The sequence below is a fragment of the Pongo pygmaeus genome, chromosome 20 (genome assembly GCF_028885625.2).
Source record: "Pongo pygmaeus isolate AG05252 chromosome 20, NHGRI_mPonPyg2-v2.0_pri, whole genome shotgun sequence".
NCBI lineage: Eukaryota > Metazoa > Chordata > Mammalia > Primates > Hominidae > Pongo > Pongo pygmaeus.
The window spans coordinates 54,442,244-54,466,135 of NC_072393.2; the positions used below are offsets into that span (position 1 = coordinate 54,442,244).

General features: G+C 53.1%; 2 protein-coding genes across 5 annotated transcripts in view; one reads left to right on the plus strand and one right to left on the minus strand.

Annotated features, from left to right (window-relative positions):
* Positions 1-2,207: 2,207 nt before the first annotated feature.
* On the plus strand, positions 2,208-7,671 carry EMP3 (epithelial membrane protein 3 (MAM blood group)). Its single transcript, XM_054462999.2, has 5 exons — positions 2,208-2,752; positions 3,969-4,061; positions 4,658-4,760; positions 6,507-6,647; positions 7,409-7,671. The coding sequence occupies exons 2-5, from the start codon at positions 3,984-3,986 to the stop codon at positions 7,576-7,578; spliced, it is 492 nt and encodes a 163-aa protein (XP_054318974.2). The 5' UTR covers positions 2,208-2,752; positions 3,969-3,983; the 3' UTR covers positions 7,579-7,671.
* A 1,804-nt stretch (positions 7,672-9,475) lies between these two features.
* TMEM143 (transmembrane protein 143) overlaps positions 9,476-23,892 on the minus strand; it is a 31,632-nt gene continuing 17,215 nt past the window's right edge. For 2 of the 4 annotated variants that reach the window (XM_054463002.2, XM_054463001.2), the window contains 5 exons: positions 22,144-22,338; positions 20,216-20,346; positions 19,424-19,703; positions 11,124-11,313; positions 9,476-10,549 (listed from right to left, as the gene is read on the minus strand). In XM_054463002.2, coding sequence (XP_054318977.2) covers positions 10,335-10,549; positions 11,124-11,313; positions 19,424-19,703; positions 20,216-20,346; positions 22,144-22,338 — 1,011 coding nt within the window. In that variant the 3' untranslated portion in view covers positions 9,476-10,334. The remainder of the gene's footprint in view (positions 10,550-11,123; positions 11,314-19,423; positions 19,704-20,215; positions 20,347-22,143; positions 22,339-23,892) is intronic. The other 2 variants (XM_063657280.1, XM_054463003.2) reach the window with 1 other exon arrangement.

The following is a 23,892-nucleotide window of genomic DNA, read 5'->3' on the forward strand; positions in this document are numbered from 1 at the left end:
ATAGAGAAGTTATTAGTAACTTGCCAAAAATTACACAGCCATTGAGTAAAACAGCTTGGATTTTGAGTCCAACCAGTGTGGCTCTAGAGTCTGTGCTATACTGGTATCCCAGCTTCCAGGTCTCGGGGTACCCAGCCAGGCACTGAACTGTCCATCCCTCACCCCCTCAGGGAGCCCGAATTACCAACAGCTATCCCAAACCCAGCTCTGGCCCATCAGATACCCAGACATCCCATCATCCAGTTCCCTTCCCTGGATCCAGGATTTGAATTCCCCTGCTCTCAATTTATCAGAGTTCTGGGCACCTGGTCCCCGCCCAAGAGACTCGTGTACATAGTAGTCATCACCTCGACCCCAATTTAATATCCCCAAAATTAATAATAATAGTTAACATTAAACCTTTGGGGCCGGGCATGGTGGCTTATGCCTGTAATCCCATCATTTTGGGAGGCTAAGGCAGGCAGATCACTGGAGGTCAGGAGTTCGAGGCCAGCCTGGCCAACATGGAGAAACCCCGTCTCTACTAAAAATACAAAAATTGGCTGGGCGTGGTGGCGGGCACCTGTAATCCCAGCTACTCAGGAGGCTGAGGCAGGAGAATCGCTTGAACCGGGAGGTGGAGGTTGCAGTGAGCTGAGATCATGCCACTGCACTCCAGCCTGGATGACAGAGCAAGACTCCATCTCAAAAAAAAAAAAAAAAAAAATCTTTGGTACTACACTCTGTTAAAACCTAATGGCTTTCCACTGCACTTAGAATGAAATCCAAGCCCCTCCCCTAGTCTTCAAGGGCACCCTTTGATTTCCCTTCTCACCACTCCCTCTGTCTCCCTGTGCTCCAGCCACACTGGCCCTTCTGTCTGCTCCCTAAACAACCTGAGCTTGTTCTCAAAAGCTTTAAGAGTTTTTGCACTTCCTGTTCCCCCCGCGCCCCCCCACCACTCCCCAACCCCAGCGTTCAAATGCCTCCTGTCTTCAGCTCAAATGTTACCTCCTCCAAGAGGCCTTCCCTGATTTTCCTGTTTCAAGTAGTCTTCCCTGCACTCTGTCATTATCTCCATTACTCTATTTATTATTGTATTTATTTTTCTTTTCTTCTTTTTTTTTTCTTTAAGATGGAGTCTTGCTCTGTCACCCAGGCTGGAGTGCAGTAGTACGATTTCAGCTTACTGCAACCTCCGCCTCCCGGGTTCAAGCAATTCTCCTGTCTCAGCTTCCCAAGTAGCTTGGATTACAGGCGCCTACTACCATGCCCGGCTAATTTTTGTATTTTTAGTAGAGACAGTGTTTCACCATGTTGGCCAGGCTGGTCTTGAACTCCCGACCTCAGGTGATCCTCCGGCCTCGGCCTCCCAAAGTGCTGAGATTACAGGCGTGAGCCACCACGTCCAGCCTATTGTATTTATTTTTCAAGGCACTTATCCCTATCTGAGATTTATCTTCATCATTGATGTTTTCTCTTGTCTGTCTTCCTCTACTAGAAGACAAGCTCCATAATACCAGCAGGGCTCATGTCTGTTTTCATTATTAACTCCCAGATCAGAGTACATGTTCAATAAATGTTTGATGAAGGAAGGAACAGGTTAGGTGTGTGAGTGTACCAGTATTACCTTATTCATTCAGCATAAGTATCAGAATTATTATTATCAGTATTAGCATTTTGTCAGCATTATTATACTCTCAACATAGACTAAGATACTGGAGCCTAGGTGGGTGAAATAATTGGCTCAAGGTCACTGAGTCAGGAAATGATGGCGCTGGGATTCTTAGCTTCCGCTTCCTCCCCGCTTCCAGAGTTTCACAAGTTGTTTTTTTTTTTTTTTTTTTTTTTGCGACAGAGTCTCACTTTGTCCCCCAGGTTGGAAGGCAGTGGTGCAAACTCAACTCACTGCAGCCTCCACCTCTCGCTCAGCCTCCCGAGTAGCTGGGATTACAGTCACCCGCCACCACGCCTGGCTAATTTTTGTATTTTTGATAGAGACGGGTTTCTACCATGTTGGCCAGGCTGGTCTCGAACTCCTGACCTCAGATGAACTGCCCGTCTCGGCCTCCCAAAGTGCTGGGATTACACGCATGAGCCACAACGCCCTGCCGAGTTTCACAAATTTCATCTCCCATCTTCTGACCCCCCACCACGGGGCCAATTTCACCAGCGCAATCTCAGTCCATGCCACAGAAATCTGGCCTCCTTTCCCAGACTCCTATCCAGCTCCAAGCTCCATCAGGGAAAGCAGACATCCGGTCCCAGGACAAGACCTCAAAACTCAAGGGTCCTGAGAATCGGGCCCTCCCACCCCTGACGCTTGCCCCTCCCCAGAGCCCCATTCCAAGAGTTTCTCATCTCAACCCTGGGAGGGAGCCCCAGATGATGTCTGTCTGGGGGGATTGGGTGGGGGCCCAAAGAAAGAGGAACCGGAGTGCCTGGGCCCTCCCACTGGCAGCCGACCTCAGCTGGGTGCGGTGAGGGTGGGTTTATAAAAGGGTCAGTATATATTGAGAGGAGGAGAGAAAGAGAAACGGGAGCAAGAGAGAAGGAGGCCCAGACAGTGAGGGCAGGAGGGAGAGAAGAGAGGCAGGAGAGCAAGCGAGACAGAAAGGGTTCCGGATTGGAGGGGAGAGCAAAGGAGCGAGGAAGGCGGTGAGAGAGGCGGGGGCCTCCGGAGGGTGAAAGGAGGGAGGAGAAGGGCGGGGCACGGAGGCCCGAGCGAGGGACGAGACTCCGACTCCAGCTCTGACTTTTTTCGCGGCTCTCGGTAAGTTTCCAGTCCGTTATTCAGGGCTGGGACTTCTTAATTTACTTGGGAATGTAGCAGTTTGGGAAGGACACCCCCAGGCTGGGAGAGACGCCCCTTACTCTTGGAAATCCTTGTAATTTAATAAGTGATCTCTTAGCACTTGAGGTGGGGATATGGGAAGGGGTGGGGCCCGGCAAAGTTTTGGGGTCCCAGCAGAGCCCTCCACTGGAAAACTTCCTGCAGTTTTCCCCTCAGAGGTGTCCACTATCCTCTGGGGGCCCTGAGATCAGGGCATTGCATGAGAACACCCCAAATCTGGGAGACCTCTAGGTCCCCTGTTCCTGAGCACCAAAGAGTCCTGGGAGGCTAACTCCTTCTTCTCAGGCCTCTCTTCCCCCCTGCGTGAATCCTATCCATTTCCTCCAGAAGATGTCCAACAGTCACCAGTCTGGCAGCAGGGTGGGGTGAGGACCTCGTGAACATAGCCAGGGGCTGGGGTTTCCCTGGTGCTTAGAGATGGGGGGGGTGATGAGTCACCAGATGACTCACCAGGTCCCCCTCCTCCCCTCACCCCAGGAGAGGAGTGGTGTGAGTCAAGAATGCCTGTCACTGGGGGCAGCTCCTCGATCCTGATATCGGGGTGCAGGGTGGGGTCTCAACTTGAATTTTCACTATCTGGCCTGTATGTAACCCAGAGACAGGGTTCTGGGGAGAGAGAAGCCACATTGCTAGTCCTCATTCAAGGAACCCAAGAGTCCATCTTTGGCCCTCTCCACCCCTCCAGCCAATGGGGATCTCAGGAATCCAGGCCCCAGCGGTCTCCTCCCTGAGAGACCCAGGAGTCTGCACCCACGCCCTTCCTCCATCAGGAGACATCTCACCTGCCTTTATGCCAAAATTTTTTTTTTTTTTTGAGATGGAGTCTTGCTCTGTCACCCAGGCTGGAGTGCAATGGCATGATCTTGGCTCATTACAACCTTCGCCTCCCGGATTCCAGTGATTCTCCTGCCTCAGCCTCCCAAGTAGCTGGGATTACAGGTGTGCACCGCCACACCCAACTAATTTTGTATTTTTAGTAGAGATGGAGTTTCACCATGTTGGCCAGGCTGGTCTCGATCTCCTGACCTCAGGTGATCCCCCCGCCTCGGCCTCCCAAAGTGCTGGGATTATAGGCGTGAGTGTGCCTGGCCTGTGCCAGCCTCTTGAGACTCTGTCCCCTGCTCCCCCTCCCCAGGCTTCCACTGCAGCCATGTCACTCCTCTTGCTGGTGGTCTCAGCCCTTCACATCCTCATTCTTATACTGCTTTTCGTGGCCACTTTGGACAAGGTAAGCCTACTTGGAGTTCAGGGCCCTTCTGCTCCCCTTCAGAATCTTGCCACGTCCCTCCTCTAAAGGCATTCTGGCCCCGCCCCCTTTACCTAGTATTTCTTTTATATTTTATTTCATTTATTTTGAGACAGGGTCTCACTCTGTCCCCCAGGCTGGAGTGCAATGGTGCGATCTCGGCTCACTGCAACCTCGGCCTCCCAGGTTCAAGAGATTCTCCTGTCTCAGCCCCCCAAGTAGCTGAGATTAGAGGCACCTGCCACCACGCCTGGCTACTTTTTTTATTTTGGTAGAGACGGGGTTTCACCATGTTGCCCAGGCTGGTCTCGAACCCCTGGCCTCAAGTGATCCACCTGCCTCGGCTTCCCACAGTGCTGGGATTACAGGCATGAACCACCAGGTTAACCCTTTTAGCTCTACCTCCGATGCCTCCTCCCTGTCCTGACCCTACCTCCTCTCATATTAAATCCTAACTCTCCCCAGTTCCACCCCATCCCAGATACCCCACCCTTTTCCCAGCCCTTCCCACAGTCTGCCTGACCCTGTCCCCTCTCCTTTCTAACCCTGCCCCTTGTTTCATTCTCTGTCCATCCCAGTCCTGGTGGACTCTCCCCGGGAAAGAGTCCCTGAATCTCTGGTACGACTGCACGTGGAACAACGACACCAAAACATGGGCCTGCAGTAATGTCAGCGAGAATGGTGAGGGGTGAGGGCGGCGGGACTGGTCTTCAAAGGGGAAGGGAAACCCTTCGTGTCCTCACGGGACTGAGAATTGGGAACCCTCCCCCAACAAAGTTGGAGTGGGCGAGGTCCAGGCCTGAGTGGCTGAGTGCCTAGGGCTAATGCATGTCCCGCCTGTCTGGATGTACCTACCTCTTGTTTTTTGTTTTTTTGTTTTTTTTGAGACTGAGCTTTCCTCTGGTTGCCCAGGCTGGAGTGCAGTGGCGCAATCTTGGCTCACTGCAACCTCTGCCTCCCGGGTCCGAGCAATTCTCCTGCCTCAGCCTCCCGAGTAGCTGGGACTGCAGGTGTGAGCCACCAAGCCTGGCTAATTTTGCATTTTTAGTAGAGACGGGTTTCACCATGTTGGCCAGGCTGGTCTTGAACTTCTGACTTCAGGTGATCCACCTGCTCCAGCCTCCCAAAGTGCTGAGATTACAGGCGTGAGCCACCACATCCAGCCAGTACCTCCTGTTCTGAAGAGGCCATATAGATAAAAGCCTCCTCCTCTGACTCAGAAAGGGTGAGACGGCATGCTATAGGTTTAAAGAATAGAAAGGGGAGGCCAAGGTGGGTGGATCACAAGGCCAGGAGTTCGAGACCAGCCAGGCCAAGATGATGAAACCCCGTCTCTACTAAAAATACAAAAAAATTAGCCGGGCATGGTGGCATGTGCCTGTAGTCCCAGCTACTCAGGAGGCTGAGGCAGAAGAATCGCTTGAATCCAGGAGGTGGAGGTTGCAGTGAGCTGAGATTGCACTACTGCACTCCAGCCTGGGCAACAGAGCAAGATTCCGTCTCAAAAAAAAAAAAGAATAGAGAAAAATCTCCCAATATTCTGAGAAGACAAGAGTATTTTTCCAAAGCTCTAAGGAGATGGGGCTGGTGCTCTGAATGGATGCCTGGGACCATTTCATCCAAGTTCCAAGGGGATGGAGCTGAAACCACTTAAGGTTCTAAAGGGGTGGGGCCAGGTTCATTGGAGTTCTAAAGGAATAGAGCTGGATCTATCTAAAGTTCTGTGTGAAAGATTTAATGCAAAACTAAGATTAAAGGAAGTGGTCTGCTCTCACCACTTCTATTCAACGTTTTACTGGAATAGCCAATGCAAGAAGGCAAGAAAAAGAAATAAAGGGCATGGGAAATAAATTAGGAAAAAGTGTCTCTATTCCCATAAACATGTTGTTTATGTAGAAAATCCGTTAAAATTCTGCAAAGCAGACAGACACAGTGGCTCACACCTGTAATCCCAGCACCTTGGGAAGCTTAGGAGGAAGGATCACTTGAGCCCAGGAGTTCAAGAACAGCCTGGACAACATAGGGAAACCCTGTCTCTACAAAAATTTAAAAATTACCCAGGTGTGGTGGCTTGTGCCTGTGGTCCCAGCTACTCAGGAGGCAGGGGTGAGAGAATTTCTTGAGCCCTGGAGGATAAGGCTGCAGTGAACCATGATTACACCACTGCACTCCAGCTTGGGCAACAGAGCAAGACCTAGTCTCAAAAAAAAAAAAAAAATTGGCAAAGCAACTACTAGAACTGAGAAGGGAATTTAGCAAGGTAACAGGGCTCAAGGTCAACGTAAGTGATACATCTAAGTATCTAGGCTTGTATGGGCCTAAACGGGAGCAGGGACGGGGCAGAGAAGGGTCACATGGTGAGCAAGCAGGTGGAGCTGGAACTCTGGACCCACCATGATGTCCCCCTCTGTGTCCTCCTTACTGCAGGCTGGCTGAAGGCGGTGCAGGTCCTCATGGTGCTCTCCCTCATTCTCTGCTGTCTCTCCTTCATCCTGTTCATGTTCCAGCTCTACACCATGCGACGAGGAGGTCTCTTCTATGCCACCGGCCTCTGCCAGCTTTGCACCAGTGAGCACTGCCCCTCCCCACCCCTAATCCCCCAAGAATTGAGCAGAAGGGAGTGGGGTGTGCCAAGATGCTGGGGGCCCTGAGAATGGGCCTCTCATAGAAAAAAACAATTTTCCACACCCCAAGAGCCACGAGAGGTGCCTCCGTGGGCTACCTCTCTGCCCCCAGGGATTGCTGGGACTTATAGTTTTCAGTGGCTAATGATAGTCGTGGCTTGTGCGTATGAGTCATCAGGGAACTTAAGAGTTTCAGGGAGCCGGGGCTGGGGAAGGAAGTATAGGTAAATAGTTTTGGTCCCAGGGTCGGCGGCTCTGAATCATAATAGTAATGGTATTTATATCAGCCAACCGCTGTTTCTCGCGTGCCTATTGTGCATCAGACACTTCAAGAAGTTTTGCATACTTTTTAATTTTTTGACTTAAGGTGCAAAGGGCTAACTTAATCATAGTCAGTTTGGGGAACATTATAGGTTCTTGCAAAGCTTCTCTCTTGCTTTATGAATTTACTACTGCATGTTTCGCATATAGAAACACACTCAAAAATATTACTTGGATGGATAGAGAGATATTATTGGACCTAGAGAGATTAAATCAGTTACCTAAGGCCGCGCTGCGGTTGCACGGCGCTGGGGAGAGAACCACAACTCCCAGCAGGCAGTGGCGCTGCCCACGGGCCCTCCGGCGCTTCTTTGCCACCATGGGATATTGGGAAATGTAGTCTTGAGGGGGCACTGCGTGACGCGTGGTTTTCGTCTTCCGCAGGCCTGGCGGTGTTTACTGGGGCCTTGATCTATGCCATTCACGCCGAGGAGATGCTGGCGAAGCACCCGCGAGGGGGCAGCTTCGGATACTGCTTCGCCCTGGCCTGGGTGGCCTTCCCCCTCGCCCTGGTCAGCGGCATCATCTACATCCACCTACGGAAGCGGGAGTGAGCGCCCCGCCTCGCCCGGCCGCCCCCGCCCCCTCCCGGCCCCCCTCACCGCGTGTCCTCCAGAAAATAAAACTAACTGCGGGGTCTGCCTTGATCTCCTTCCTTCCTTCCTTCCGCCTCCAGGGACCCAGGCTGCGCACGCTTGACCTCTCCTGAACCTAACAGGGTCCCCACCACCAGCTGCTCAGCCCTCACAATGCCCATCTCCCAGCCCCCAACCCCTTCCTCCCGAGGACACAGGAGCTGGGACCCCAGGCACCTTTTCCCTCCCACAGACCCAAGAGCCCAGGCCTTCCCCTCTCAAGGCCCAAGAGACCTCTGTGAGGCACCTGAATCTAGACCTTCAGACACTTCTGGGAAGAACCTGGATTCTGGGTCCCAGCAAACCCTGTTAGGATAGGAAGCCTGCAGTGACCAGTCCTGTCTCCTTGCTCAAGCTTCTGTCACTCTGTTGCTCTCTCTCAGAGCCCCGGGCATAGTGTGTGTTTCTAGATTGTCGGACTCTTTTTTTCTTTCTGTCCAGGCTGGAGTGCAGTGGTACGGTACGATCTCAGCCCACTGCAACCTCCGCCTCCCGGATTGAAGCGATTCTCCTGCCTCAGCCTCCCGAGTAGCTGGGACTACAGGCACGAGCCACCACACCCGGCTAATTTTGGACTCTTTTTTCTTTCTACTGACTTTCCATTTGGGAAGACAGCTTTCTTTTTCCCTCTAGGTAACCAGTCTCCCTCTCTTTTTTTTTTTTTTTTTTTTTGAGACGGAGTCTCGCTCTGTCACCTAGGCTGGAGTGCAGTGGTGCGATCTTCACTCACTGCAACCTCCGCCTCCCGGGTTCAAGCAATTCTCCTGCCTCAGCCTCCTGAGCAGCTGGGATTACAGGCGCCCACCACCACGTCTGGCTAATTTTTGTATCTTTAGTAGACACGGGGTTTCACCATGTTGGCCAGGCTGGTCTTGAACTCCTGACCTCAGGTGATCCACCCACCTCAGCCTCCCAAAGTGCTGGGATTACAGGCGTGAGCCACCGCGCCCAGCCCAGTCTCCCTCTCTAGGGACTGAACATTTGGGGTCCTAGAGAGGGAGACTCTTCCCCTCTCTCCCCAAAGGCTGCCTCTAGCCCATATGACACGTTAGCAAAAATTAGGAGGTACCCCTTCTTCTGGCTGACCCAGCCCCACACCAGGATACATGTAGGGGTATGGGCTGGATCTTACAGCCACCCACCCGTGGCTGTGTTCCTTTGTGCAGTTAACAATCTGCACAGGCCGGGTGCGGTGGCTCACGCCTGTAATCCCAGTACTTTGGGAGGCTGAGGCAGGTGGATCACCTGAGGTCAGGGGTTCGAGACCAGCCTGGCCAATATGGTGAAACCCTGTCTCTACTGAAAATACAAAAAATTAGCCAGGCATGGTGGCAGGCGCCTCCCAGCTACTCGGGAGGCTGAGGCAGGAGAATCACTTGAACCCAGGAGGCGGAGGCTGCAGTGAGCCAAGATCATGCCATTGCATTCCAGCCTGGGCAACAAGAGCGAAACTCCATCTCAAAAAAAAAAAAACAAAAAACAAAACTGCAAATCTGCACAATCGCACATGGCTACCCTATCTCCTCTGTTCATCAGGCCCTGGGACTCCTCTGGAATCAGATCCTTCTAAGATCCTCTTCTATGACTGTCTTTGTTTCACCAACCATGAACCCAGCCTCTTTTTAGGACTACAGCTTTCTCTGTCTGGGACCCCAAGACCTAGCTAGAGTCCCTCCCTTCTTTCCAGGATTCAAATGCTTTCCTTCCCTCCAACTCCTGCAGCCATCCCACTCATCTAGATTTTTAAAAATAATTTTTTAACCACTTCTACAGAGCAGGGTTACCCTAAAGGCAGTGTGTTAAGAGTAGCCTCATCCAGACTTATTAAACATGATTTATTACTTTGGGACAGGAGACAGGGGAGAAATTGATAGACCAATAAATATTGCACAGGCTGCTGGTGGTGGGGAGATCCAGACCGAGGTAGTTTCTGTAGAAAGGGTGAAAGACCTGGGCGAGGAAGGCACCTGAGGTTGCCGGGAGCCAGGTTGGGAGCGAGTCTTGGTGGTGAGGGTGGTTTCTGGTTCACCTACCTAGCACAAGGTCTCCAACTCCTTCAGCCTAGACACCCTAATCAGCAGCTGACCAGCTGGCCTGCCATTTATGCAGCAGCAATTGATAGCAAGATCAGGTTTCCTTTAGAAATTCTTATTGGTTGCTTCCCTGCAGCGACAACTGGCTGCCCAAAGTTGATGGAACCCAGCAGCTGTCACTAGACGTTTGCCAGGAGGCAGGGCTAACGGCCTTGGTGCACATGATGGGCAGTTTGCCTGGAGCGGGCTAAAAAAGACAATGATATATAGTCTCGGGAGGGCGCAGCTTTAACTCTACCTGGCGGTTTACAGAAGCCAGAGCTGAGCAGCTGTGATTGGCAGACACCCCCAGCTCCTCAGCCAAACCATACTTGGATGTTTATGGTGAGGGTGGGACTAAGAAATGGAATAGAAGCAGAGCTAAATCGCTTTGATTGGCTGTTCATCGAAGGGGCGGGGGAGACTTAACAACTGCTAGCTACTTTGATTGGCTGCTTTGCTTAAGCACACAGTGCAGCAAAAATAATTACCTGTCAGTTATTGGAAGTTGGAGTGAAAAGTATAACCGTAATTGACAGCCTGTCGTGAAGGAGGCGGGGCTTAGTTCCTAGCCTGCTGACTGGGCAGGGAGGTAGGTTCTACTCAGGGGGTGTTACTGTTGGGCGTGGCCTGAGGGGGCTCGGAAGTGATCGGAGCCACTGGGTCTAGTTTGGGGAAACCCGGGGGTGGGTACAATCCCATGCTGGGGGTCAGGGCCTGCAGATGCGCCAGGGCCCGAGTTCCGTTGAAGGCCACCTCACAGCCTGACTTGGCTAGGAGCCAGTTCTCCACCTCCGACCGGAGCCACCTGGAGGTCTCTGCAAGAGGAGAGGCAGGTGTTCTGAGGTCACACTGAGATCGGGGAAGATTCGAGGGACCAGCAAGGAGGGGCGTAGGGCAAAGAACAGGAAGGGCCTGGGTTTGGGAGAAGCCTAGGAGTGATCTTGAGGCTTGGAGGGGAGCGGAACAAGGCCCAGGAGGCTCGAGAGGGCCAGAAGGCCCATCTCTGGGGCTCTCGTCTGGGGACCAGTCAGGGGCTCTTGGGCAGGGAAGGTGGGGGCTCCTGTAGGGAAGGGGACCACCTGGAGCCCACACAGGGAGCGCGCATGATCTCTTGTAAGAAGAGTGTCAGCTCAGGTAGAGGAAAGAGTGACAGGAGGGGGCCGTGCCCTGGAGCCAAGACTCCCAACCAGGCTGAGGTTAAGAAAGGGCGGTCACATCAGGGACCAAGATCGGAGTCTGGATTCGGAGGCCCTGTCTGCTGAGGGCCGGGGTCTCTTCGCAAATCCGTCAGGTCCACCCGTGGGAACTGGGGGTGGGGACGTATCTCGCTGGGGCGGGGCCTCGCGGGGGTGTGGCCCCTGGGGGCAGGGTCCCAGGGCCGCGTCCTACCTTCGGGCGAGCCTTGAGTGCCCCCTGGCCGCCGGGCCAGGAAGCTGTGAGCCAGCAGCGCCTCCTTGGTGTGCTCGTCCTGCGCGCGCAGGGCCAGGGCGCTGAGCAGCTCCGAGTTGTTGGACGTACTGCGATAGTAGAGCATGTGCGCCAGCTCCAGCGCCTGCGCGCTGCGCCGCTGCCCGAACATCTGCAGGCGGGACAGCGCCCCGTGGGCTCAGTTCGGGGTGCGCGCCCACCCATACACAGCGCCCGGGGTCATCCACGCTGGCACGGCCCACGCCGCATACTCCCCTGAGGAGGCGGGGAGGTCCTACCCAGACCTCTTCAGTACGGGTCCCCAGAGCTCAGTCGAGGGATCTGTTTGGGGATTTTTGGGGTTTTTCTTTCTTTCTTTCTTTTTTTTTTTTCGACAGGGTCTCGCTCTGTAGCCCAGTCTGGAGTTCAGTGGCTATTCACAAGCAAACTCATAACGCACTGAAGCCTTGAATTCCTGGGCTCAAGCGATCCTCCCGCCTTGGCCTCCTAAGTAGCTGGGACTACACGTGTGCGCCACCAAGCCCGGTATTTTTTGTAGAGACGGGATTCTCCCTGTGTTGACCAGGCTGGTCTCAAACTCCCAGCCTGGAGCGATCCTCGCTCCTCGGCCTCCCATAGTACTGGGGTTACAGGCGTGACCCAAGGCACCAGCCGGGGATCTGTATTTTTAACACACGTGCCCTCATTCCAGTGGCTCTAAGACCACCAGCCCCATCTGGCCTACAGTTTTCAGCAACCACTGCACTGGTTTGCACTGCACCGGTTTGCTCATCTGAGCCACGTATTAATGGATTAGCCCAAAGGTTTGCAGATGATAGGAGTTTTAGCTTTGAAAGATTTTGTTACAATACATCCTTATGTTTTAGAGACATAATAAAGTATTTCCAAATAAGTCTAGGTAGGATTTACTTCAAAATCATCCAATAGTAGGACAGTGGAGGTCTTCAGGGGAAATCTGATTAACTATTGCTAATTGTTGATGCTAGGTGCTGGCTAGTGGAGTTTATCATACTATCCTATTTGTGTTTGTTTGAACTTTTCTATAATGAAGGAAAAAATGGTTTAAAATATTAAACTGTAGGCCAAATGCAGTGGCTCATGCCTGTAATCCCAACACTGAGAGGCCAAGGTGGGTGGATCACCTGAGCCCAGGAGTTCAAGACCAGCTTGGGCAACATGGCAAAAGCTTCATCTCTACAAAAAATTAAAATTAAAAAAAAAAAAATAGCAAGCTGGGCTCAGTGGCTCACGCCTGTAATCCCAGCACTTTGGGAGGCCAAGGTGGGTGGATCACCTGAGGTTGGGAGTTCGAGACCAGCCTGACCAACATGGAGAAACCCATCTCTACTAAAAATACAAAATTAGCCAGGCATGGTGGCTCATGCCTGTAATCCCAGCTACCCGGGAGGCTGAGGCAGGAGAATCGCTTGAACCTGGGAAGCAGAGGTTGCAGTGAGCCGAGATCATGCCATTGCACTCCAGCCTGGGCAACAAGAATGAAACTCTGCCTCAAAAAAAAAATAATAATAATAATTAGCTGGGTGTGATGGTGAGCACCTGTAGTCCCAGCTACTCAGGAGGCTGAAGCAGGAGAATCACCTGAACCCAGGAGGCTGAGGCTACAGTGAGCCATGATCATACCACTGCACTCCAGGCTGGGCAACAGAGTGAGAACCTGTCTCAAAAAAAAAAAAAAAAAAAAAAAAAAAAAAAAATTAAATTGTAAAGAGAAGAGGAGAGGGGAAGGATGTTGGGGGGAAGAACAGGTCTGGGCCCAGCTGTCTACTGGCTGCCCACTTCCCCACCATTAGTCTCTTTGCTTGGACCCCTGTTCCCATCCTTGATATTGGTAAGGAGAAATGGGGGCATCAGTGCCCTCTGGGCTCCCACTGAAAAACTGTGCCCAGGCCAGATGCGGTGGCTGACACCTGTAATCCCTGCGCTTTGGGAGGCTGAGGAGGGCAGATGACTTGAGGTTAGGAGTTCGAGACCAACCTGGGCAACATGGTGAAACCCCGTCTCTACCAAAAATACAAAAATTAGACCTGGCACAGTGGCTCATGCCTGTAATTCTAGCACTTTGGGAAGCCGAGATGGGCAGATCACTTGAGGTCAGGAGTTCAAAACCAGCCTGGCCAACATGGTGAAACCCTGTCTCTACTAAAAATACAAAAAAAAACTTAGGTATGGTGATGGGCGCCTGTAATCCCAGCTACTTGGGAGGCTGAGGCAGGAGAATCGCTTGAGCCTGGGAGGTAGAGGTTGCAGTGAGCCAAGATTGTGCCACTGCACTCCAGCCTGGGCACCAGAGTGGGACTCTGTCTCAAAAAAATAAATAAATAAAAATACAAAAATTAGTCAGGTGTGTGGCATGTGCCTGTAATTCCAGCTACTCAGGAGGCTGAGGCAAGAGAATCTCTTGAACCCGGGAGGCAGAAGTTGCAGTGAGCCGAGATCGTGCCACTGCACTTTAGCCTGGGTGACAGAGTGACACTGTGTCTCAAAAAAAAAAAAAGTGGCCAGGTGCGGTAGCTCACGCCTGTAATCCCAGCACTTTGGGAGGCTGAGGCGGGCGGATCACGAGGTCAGGAGATTGAGACCATCCTGGCTAACACGGTGAAACCCTGTCTCTATTAAAAATACAAAAACAAAATTAGCCGGGCATGGTGGCGGGCGCCTGTAGTCCCAGCTACTCAGGAGGCTGAGGCAGGAGAATGGCGTGAACCCGGGACGCGGAGCTTGCAGTGAGCCGAGATCGCGCCACTGCACTCCAGCCTGGGTGACAGAGCGAGACTCCGTCTCACAAAAAAAAAGAAAAAAAAGAAAACCTGAACTTGTACTCAGATTCCTCCATTCAGCCACAAAATGAGCTCAGGGCCACTGGACCCTGTAGCTGGCAGGCCTGGCTGCCTGACCCACTAAGCCCTTACCAGCTGCAAGCCCTTGGTAAGACCTAAGTCCTAGGGCAGCACTGTCTGTACAACAATGCTGATGCCAGGGAGGGTTCAGGAAGTCAATACACGGTTAATAAAACATTGGGACAGCCGGGCGCGGTGGCTCTCGCCTGTAATCCCAGCACTTTGGGAGGCTGACGTGGGTGGATCAGGAGGTCAGGAGTTTGAGACCAGCCTGGCCAACATAGTGAAACCCCGTCTCTACTAAAAATACAAAACATTAGCCGGGCATGGTGGCGGCGCCTGTAATCCCAGCCACTTGGGAGGCTGAGGCAGGAGAATGGCTTGAACCCAGGAGGCAGAGGTTGCAGTGAGCCGAGGTTGCACCACTGCACTCCAGCCTGGGACACAGAGCAAGACTCCATCTCAAAAAAAGAAAAAAAAAAAACATTGGGACAAAGCCTGGTCCCTCAGAAACACTTACCAAACATCAGCTACTATGGAACAGTTACCCTGTGCTGGGTGCCCACAGAGTGTTCCCATCTCACACCGAGGCCTGAGGTGAAATGCCTCTCAAGTCAGCACGCCCCAGAAAATCGCTGAAATAGCCTGCAAGGTACCAATGACACGCTTGCATGTGGACTGTACCCTCTTCTCACCAGGTCAGCACAGTCAGTTTAGGTGCCTGCATTGGAACGAATCGCCATTTCTTCGGTTCAGGGCAAGATGCAGGAATAGCATGCGTTAGGGACCGTGTGGTATGAAAAACACATTTGGTTTGTGTCAGTATCTGCCAAGCCGATGGAGCTGAATTCTAGTTAAAGGAGCAGGTCACTCCGTGGCACACAGATGAAGCCAGAGTCTCCCTGGAGAGGGGTCCCCCTGCCACCTGGAGGGTCCCTTCAGCACTCACCACTGCCCACAAGGAATACAGCACTCGCTCCTCCTACCCTGGGGTCTGTGTCCTGGGCAGCCCCTCCACCTACTCAGTCACAGGCCAGGCCCCTGGCACCATCCTTGCTCCCCCTTCACCAACCTGCCAGTCCCAACCCCATTCTGCTGTCCCCTGACTCTCTCTGCCCGTCTCCTCCTCTGCAGCTCCCCGGCTCAGCCTTGGTTCAGACTTCATCCCCCCCTGCATCACTCCAGCCTCCTCCCTGGCCTCAGTTTCCCCATCCAGTTTGTCTGCACACAGGTTCAGAGCTGCCCCTGCTCCTCCCCTGCTCATGGTCCTCCCGTGGCTCCCCGGTGCTCTCAGAGTCCAAGCTCCATGGCCCGGCACACGAGGCCCTCCCTGTCACCTCCTGCTCCTCTCCTCTCAATGCAGCCCATGGTGAATAAGCCGGTTTACCCTGAACAGGCCCTGCTCTCTCAGGCCTCCAGGACCAGGCACAAGCCAAACCACCCCTGGTGTGTTCTTGGAAAATGTTCACTGCCTCATCCTCAAGGCTCAGGATGGACATCACCTCTCGCAGACGAGCAGATGCAGCCTCGGGCTCCTGCCGTGCCAGCTGCTGCCTCCATTACAGACCGACTGCCTGTGTCCAGGGACCCCACACCTCTCCCTCCAGGGCAGGATCGGGCTGCTGCATCTCAGGGGCACCAGTTCAACATCCCTCCCCAGGCTGCCCCATGGGCCTGCTCGGTGCTGGGCTAAGGGGCTTCACAGTAGAGCCCAGGGTATGGAGGAACCCACAGGGGCACCACCCCAGCCTGGGACATCCGGGAAGGCTTCCCAGAGCAGGCAGCCTCTGAGCTGAGGGTGAGGGGTGAGCAGGGCTTGGCCAGCCCAACAAGAGGAAAGGGCATTTCGGTCCAAGGGAACAGCACAGGCAAAGGCAGAGAACGAGGGATGGCAGGGTGGGGGCGCCGCAAGCATGCAGGAGGAGCTGAGGCGCAGATTCGAGGGGAAGGATTGTGTCTGGTGAGGCTGGGAAGCAGGGTCCCTGGCGCCAGGCTGTGCCCAGAGGAGGGGGCAGGGCAGGACTGGGTAGAATGGGGAATGGGCTGGAAGGGACCGACTGGAGGCTGGGAAGAGGGCCTGAGCGGGGGGTACAAAGGTGGGACAGGAAGGGTGGGCTGGGGGTCTAGCCAGTGACTGGCGGGATGACAGGTCATCCATAGACACGGAGCCCAGAAGAGAGAAGAGAAGATGTCAGGGGAGATGCTGTGCTTGGCCTACGGTGAGAGTGAGGGGCCCAGCCTGGAGGCTGAGCCTGGAGCTTCCTGGTTGATCTGATCATGGACAGTAGAGAGCTCCTGTGGAAACCACAGAAGCAGAGGAGCCCTGTATCCTGGAAGAAAGAGGGCCCCACACTCCATACCCCACACCTTGCACCCCACACCCCACATCCCGCAGCGGGGCTCTGAGTGCCTGTTCCAAGGTGAGATGGGGAACTTGAGAGGAGCAGGAGGGTTGAGGCAGCTGGACTCTGGGCTCATGGGGACACGCTGCACATGGGCTTGGGTGTGTCCAGGGAACAGGAGGAGCCAGGTTTGGGGACTAGGGGAGGGGCTTGCAATGAAGACAGAGATCTGGGAGCAACTGAAGCGCAGGAGGGGACCAGCCAGGAGGGAGCCTGGGAGGGCCAACTGTTTTTCTGTTTGTTTGTGTTGAGACGGAGTCTCGCTCTGTCACCCAGGCTGGAATGCAGTGGCGCAATCTCAGTTCATTGCAACCTCCGCCTCCCGAGTTCAAGCAATTCTCCTGCCTCAGCCTCTCAAGTAGCTGGGATTTCAGGCATGCGCCACCATGCCCGGCTAATTTTTGTATTTTTAGTAGAGATGGGGTTTCACTATGTTGGCCAGGCTGGTCTCGAACTCCTGACTGCATGTGATCTGCCCACCTCGGCCTCCCAAAGTGCTGGGATTACAGGCATAAGCCACTGCACCCAGCCAAGGGCCCACATGTAAAGGCTGGGCCTCACCCCAAGGCGTGGGGAAATACCTCATGAATACACTAAATTAACTTGTCAACTGGGCTTTTATTCTTTTTTTTTTTTTTGAGATGAGTCTCACTGTGTCACTCAGGCTGGAATACAGTGATGCTATCTCGGCTCACTGCAACCTCTGCCCCCTGGATTCAAGTGATTCTCCTGCCTCAGCCTCCAGAGTAGCTGGGATTACATGCACGTGCCACCATGCCCAGCTAATTTTTGTATTTTTAGTAGAGACGGGGTTTCACCATCTTGGCCAGGCTGGTCTTGAACTCCTGACCTCGTGATCCACCCGCCTCGGCCTCCCAAAGTGCTGGGATTACAGGTGTGAGCCATTGCGCCTGGCTGGGCTTTTTTATTGTTATTTTTTGATTTGGGGTTTCACTATGTTGCCCAGGCTGGACTCAACTCCCAACTCCTGGGCTCAAGCGATCCTCCCACCTTGGCCTCCTGAGTAGCTAGGACTACAGGCATGTGCCACCATGCCTGGCGTGAATTGGGTTTGAAATAGGGTCTTTCAGAGCCTGACAGGCTCCATAGCACCCCTGGGGCCAGCAAGGGGTGAGGCGATAGTCACCATGGGCTGGGACTCAGTGTCTTCTCCCCAGAGGCACCAGCCTCCCTGCCTCTCATCTCACCCCTTCCCTCTGCCCTCCATGGTCGCAGCTTACAGCCGTTCCACAGCTCCCTGCGGCTCTGAGGATAAGGCCTAGGGTGCCACTCTGGGCATTCAAGGCCCTCACCACCCTCTGGGACCTCCCCTCTCTACCCTGCTCGCTGGATCCAGCCCCATGAGATATGCCAGGCTGAGCTCATGGGCTCTTTCTCCACCAGGCTCAATCCCCGTCTTCCAGAGCTTTCCTCAGATCCTACCTGAGCCCTGGTCCCAAGCAGAAATTGCTCCCTCCCCAGCCCCTCTGTTGGCCCGAGTATGCCAGCACCCTCTCAGGCGGCACAGACTGGCTATTATCTGCGGGATTTATTACCAGCCTTCCTAAGAGCCTGTCAGCATGGCTGAAAACAGCTTGAAAACCAATGAGCCAGCAGATGAATGATCGGGTACGACAGATGCTTCACACCAGTCTACACTCCTGGGGCCGGTGCCAACCCTGGGGAGAATCAGTAAAAGGCAGCTCCCCTCTGGGCTGACTCAGCCTCGAGACAGGACACGCGTTTTGGCAAGCGGAGCACAAGTTGGGTGTCAGCCTCCACCTGGCCCCTGGGCCACGAATCCTTGGATGGTGAACAACCTGTGCAACCGTTCAAGGCAGCCCGGCACTCACATGTAGCAGAATCAAAAGGGAGCTTGTTAAAAATATAGTTCCCTGGGCCCCAGTCCCAGAGTTTCCAATTCAGTCCACTAGGACTGGAGCCCAGGAGGCTGCATTTGTCAGCCAGCTCCCCCAATGATAATGATACCCAGTCAGGATGGGGACTTGGAACAAACAGCCCAATTAGTAATGATAATAATCATCATCCTGGTAATAGCTAACTCTCACATAGTACCTCCTGTGCCATGTGGGAGCCTCTGTTCTCAGCACTGTGCATGTTAGTTCATTTAATCCCCACAACACCTCTATAAGTTAGGTCCCACCATCATCCCTACTTTGCAGATTTTGAAGCTGAGACACAGAGAGGTTAAGCAACTTGTTCAAGATCACACAGCGAGAAGAGAGTAGAGTCAGATTCAAATCCAGCAAGTCTGCTTCCAGAACACACCTCCTTCACCACATCACTAAAGCGCCCCTAAAGCTGGCACTCAGTGAGCAGCTGTCGACTCTTATGTAGCCCCTACCACGAGCCGAGCACTGCCCAGTGCTTCTCACAGACTCACTCATTTCATGATCACACCCCTACAAGGCAGATCTCGCTATCATCCCCATTTTCCAGATGAGAAAACTGAGGCTCAGAGAGATTAAGAAACCCCCCCCAAGGGGTGTTGAGTAAATGAAGTAGGGAAGGGAAGGGGAAGGGAGGGGAGCGGAGGAGAGGGCAAGAAGGGAGGGAAGGGAGAAAGGGAAGGGGGGGAGGAAGGAGGTGGGGAGAGGGAGGGAAGGGAAGGAAAAGAGGAACAGGAAGGAAGGAAGGGAGGGAGGGGAAGGGAATGGGGGAAGGGGAGGGGAGGGGGAAGAAGGGGAAGAAGGAAGGGAAGAGAAGGGAAAGGGAAAAGGAAGGGGAGGAGAGAGAGGGAGGAAGGAAAGAAAGGACGAAGGGAGGGAGGGAGGAAGGAAGGAAGGAAGGACAAGGGAGGGAAGGGAAGGGAAAGAAAAGAGGAAGAATGGGAAGGAAGGAAGGAAGGAAGGGAGAGAGGGAGGGAGGGAGGGAGGAGAGCACGACGCAGGAACAATGCATGAAACAGAGACAACTATAGGGGGCCTGACCTGGTCCCCACAGCGCAGGGCCGCAGGAGGCGTAGCAGGCGCATGCTCACCTTGGAGGCCCGCAGGCCCATGAAGATGGCGAAGAGCAGCAGCAGCAGGGAGGTGGCCACCTTGAGGTCGGTTAGCACCACCATGCCCACGTTGACGAAGATCGCCACGCCGGAGACCACCAGCATGAGGTTGAGCAGGGCGCGCTGCAGGGTGGGCGTGCGCACCTTCAGCTCCGGCAGCAGCTGCTCCAGGCCTTCTAGTGGCGTGTCCTTGAAACTCTTCAGTACCAGGTGTCCCCGTTTGGTCCGGGCTGCCAGCACCACCCGCTTAAAGTATCTCCTGAGGGACAGAGACAGAGGCAGGAGCAGGATCGGGACTGCACTGCCCCAGGGAGCCCCCTCCAATCCTAAGACGCTCACTCTGGCTCTACAGTCGCACAACCATCTTAAAAGCCACTCAGTAATCATGGGGAAGAAACCAGAGATCAGCTGTGTCCAACCACAGGGGATCGGTTCAATCGTGCCATCGATCCCTGGTATTGGACGTGCAGGTTGTTTGTTGGAATCCTGGCCGCGCTGCATCTTCAGAATGTGGACCTCCCTCTCCGAGCCTCAGTTTTCCTTATTGGGAAATGGGGAGAACCGTCCCCATCCTTTCTCTTCCCCTGGGAATCGAGTGTAGTACTCACTTTCCCTTGGGAAGAAAAGACAGCATTTGGATGAGTCACGCCTCCCATTTCTCAACTTCCCGCCCAGGGCCCAGACACCCAAACCAGACACTGACCTGTCAGTCCCCTCTTGACTCTAACCTTGCTCCCTCTTGCTGCAGCTGGGGAACAAGGGCCGCCTCACCTCTCTGCAGGGGGCAGCTTGCTGAAGAAGCCACGCCTGGAGCCCATGCTGGACTTCAGGGGCATCTGCCCGACTCGCTGGCCCAGGGCCCAGAAGTGCATGTAGACATACTGATCCAAATTTACTGTCACCTGCCGGGGGATGAAGGAAGCAGTGGTGGGTGAACGTGGGCAGGGGTGTTGAGGGCAGGATACCAGAATCAGATGCCCTGCCCCTAAATAATTCCCCTGTTTCCCACTTATCACCATTCACCATCTAAGCAGGGCCGTCACATATGGTTGTCCATGTCGTATACTGCACAAGGGCTCATCATCTAACACAGTGCCATTCATGTAGAAGTCATCTTTATTACCATATTTCCTAGAATCTAAGGTGCCACTGACTCTACCCAATTATTTTATGAAGCAACTAAAAACAAAATACGTTGCCAATTAAATGATGTCACACCACCACCTGTAAATCATATCCCAATTTCAGAGACGACAAAACATGACTTTGGAAAAACCGCAGTTTAAAATCACTAAAATGTGGAATTTTGGGAGATTTTAGTATTTTTTATTTCTGTCTTTATTTTTATTTCTATTCTGAGATATTGTCTCACTCTGTCACCCAGGCTGGAATGCAGTGGCACAATCTCAGCTCACTGCAGCCTCCACCTCCTGGGTTCAAGTGATTCTCGTGCCTCAGCCTCCCAAGTAGCTGGGACTACAGGCGCCCACCACCATGCCTGGCTAATTTTTGTATTTTTAGTAGAGATGGGGTTTCACCATGTTGGCCAGGCTGGTCTCAAACTCCTGACCTCAAATGATCTGCCCACCTCGGCCTCCCAAAGTGCTGGGATTACAGGTGTGAGCCACCACGCCTGCTGATTTTAGTATTTCTTATAATTTTGTTAGCATTTTGCGTGCTTTTGGGGGCCTGGGTTTGGGGGGGGTGTGTGTGTGTGTGTGTGTATGTGGTGTGTGTGTGTGTGTGTGTGTATGTGGTGTGTGTGTGTGTGTGTGGTTTTGTTTTTTTGAGACAGGGTCTCAATTTGTCATCCAGGCTGGAGTGCGGCGGCAAGATCATGGCTCACTGGCTCACGGCTCACTGCAGCCTTAAACTCCTGGGATCAAATGATGCTCACAGCTCACTGCAGCCTTAAACTCCTGGGATCAAATGATCCTCCCACCTCAGCCTCCCGAGTAGCTGGGACTACAGGCCCGCACCACCATATCCAAGTAGTTTTTGTATTTTCTGTAGAGATGGGGTCTCCCTGTGTTGCCTAGATGAGTCCGGAACTCCTGGGCTCAAGCGATCCTCCTGCCTTGGCCTCCTGAATGCTGGGATTACAGGAATGAGCCAGTGAACCTGGCCTTGTATGATATTATTTATTATTACAATTTTGGCAGATGGTGCTAAGTCTCTTGCCCTAAGAGAGCCATATCATATGATACTTTTCCAACAGATGGCAGTGAAGTGACCTGAGAAAGCAGCACCTCTTTTTTTTTTCCAGATGGAGTTTCACTCTTGTTGCCCAGGCTGGAGTGCAATGGCATAATCTCAGCTCACTGCAACCTCCACCTCCCGGGTTCAAGAGATTCTCCTGCCTTAGCCTCCCCAGTAGCTGGGATTACAGGCACCCACCACCACGCCCGGATAATTTTTTATATTTTTAGTAGAGACAGGGTTTCACCATGTTGGCCAGGCTGGTCTTGAACTCCTGACCTCAAGTGATCCACCCGCCTTGGAATCCCAAACTGCTGGGATTACAGGCTTGAGCCACTGCATCCAGCCAAAAGTAGCACCCTCTCTGAGTTCACCAAGTGCGCCATATGGGCCAGAGTCCCGGGCTCAAGACTACAACTCCCAGCAGCCCGTGCCTCTCAGAGGCTCTGCCCCACCCTAGAGGCCTCCTGGGAGTTTCGTTCTCCTGGGGAGCCAAGTACCTGGACCTCATCCTGAGGGTGGTGGACCACCAGCGCATAGGCCAGGGTATCCTCAGACAGCGGGGAGAAGTTGGCCTGGGCCAGCAGGGGCTCCAGAGCCCGAAGCACCTCCTGCTCATTAGACAGACGCTGGGGGTCCGTTAGTGATGGCTGCTCGAGGGTCTCCCTGTCAGGGTTGATGGGGTCATACAAGGCCTAAGAGGAGAGTCAGAGAGAAAAAGATGGGCTAGGTCTCTGCATGAAGGATTCTAGGGACATCTAAGGACGTCCCTTTCCAGATATTTTCATTTATTTACTTATTTATTTATTTATTTTATTGAGACAGAGTCTCACTCTGTTGCCAGGCTGGAGTGCAGTGGCACGTTCTCGGCTCACTGTAACCTCCGCCTCCCGGGTTCAAGCAATTCTTCTGCCTCAGCCTCCCAAGTAGCTGGGACTACAGGTGCACGCCACCACGCCCGGGTAATTTTTTTTTTTTTTTTTTTTTTTTGTATTTTAGTAGAGACGAGACGAGATTTCACTATGTTGCCCAGGCTGGTCTTGAACTCCTGAGCTCAGGCAATCTGCCCGCCTCGGCCTCCCAAACTGCTAGGATTACAGGCATGAGCCACCGTGCCCGGCCTGTGTTTTTGTTTGTTTTGTTTTTGTTTTTTTGAGACGGAGTCTCGCTCTGTCACCCAGGCTGGAGTGCAGTGGCACAATCTCAGCTCACTGCAACCTCCACCTCCTGGGTTCAAGTGATTCTCCTGTCTCAATCTCCTGAGTAGCTGGGATTACAGGTGCACGCCACCATGCCCGGCTAATATTTGTATTTTTAGTAGAGAAGGGGTTTCACCATGTTGGTCAGGCTGGTCTCGAACTCCTGACATGTGATCTGCCCACCTCGGCCTCCCAAAGTGCTGGGATTACAGGCATGAGCCACCTTGCTCAGCCCTTTTTTCTTTTTCTTTCTCTTCTTTTTTTTTTTTTTTTTTTGAGATGGAGTCTTGCTCTGTCACCCAGGCTGGAGTACAGTGGTGCAATCTCAGCTCACTGCAACCTCTACCTCCCAGGTTCAAGCAGTTCTCCTGCCTCAGCCTCCTGAGAAGCTGGGATTACAGGCACACACCACCACATTCAACTAATTTTTATATTTTTAGTAGAGATGGGGTTTCACTATGTTGGCCAGGCTGGACTCGAACTCCTGATCTTAAGTGATGCAACCACCTCGGCCTCCCAAAGTGAGATTACAGACATGAGCCACTGTGCCCGGCATATTCTTTTCTTATCACACCCATATCCAATCCTTTGGCAAGTTCACTTGCTAACCCCCTGAATCTTCTTGAATCCACCCTCCTCTCTATCTCCTTTGCTGCTATCTTCTCACTGAAGCCACCTTCATCTCTCACTTAAACAATTATGTAGGGCTTCTGTTCTCCAACTTCTACTCTTACAACTTTCTTTTTATTTATTTATTTTTTTGAGACAGAGTCTCACTCTGTTGCCAGGGTGGAGTGCAATGGCGCGATCTCAGCTCACTGCAACCTCCACCTCCCAGGTTTAAGTGATTATCCTCCCTCAGCCTCCCGAGTAGCTGGGACTACAGGTGCCCACCACCACGCCTGGCTAATTTTTGTATTTTTAGTGGAGACGGGGTTTCACCATGTTGGCCAGACTGGTCTCAAACTCCTGACCTCAAGCGATCCCCCCACCTCAGTCTCCCAAAGTGGTGGGATTACAGGCGTGAGCCATTGCACCTGGCCTACTCTT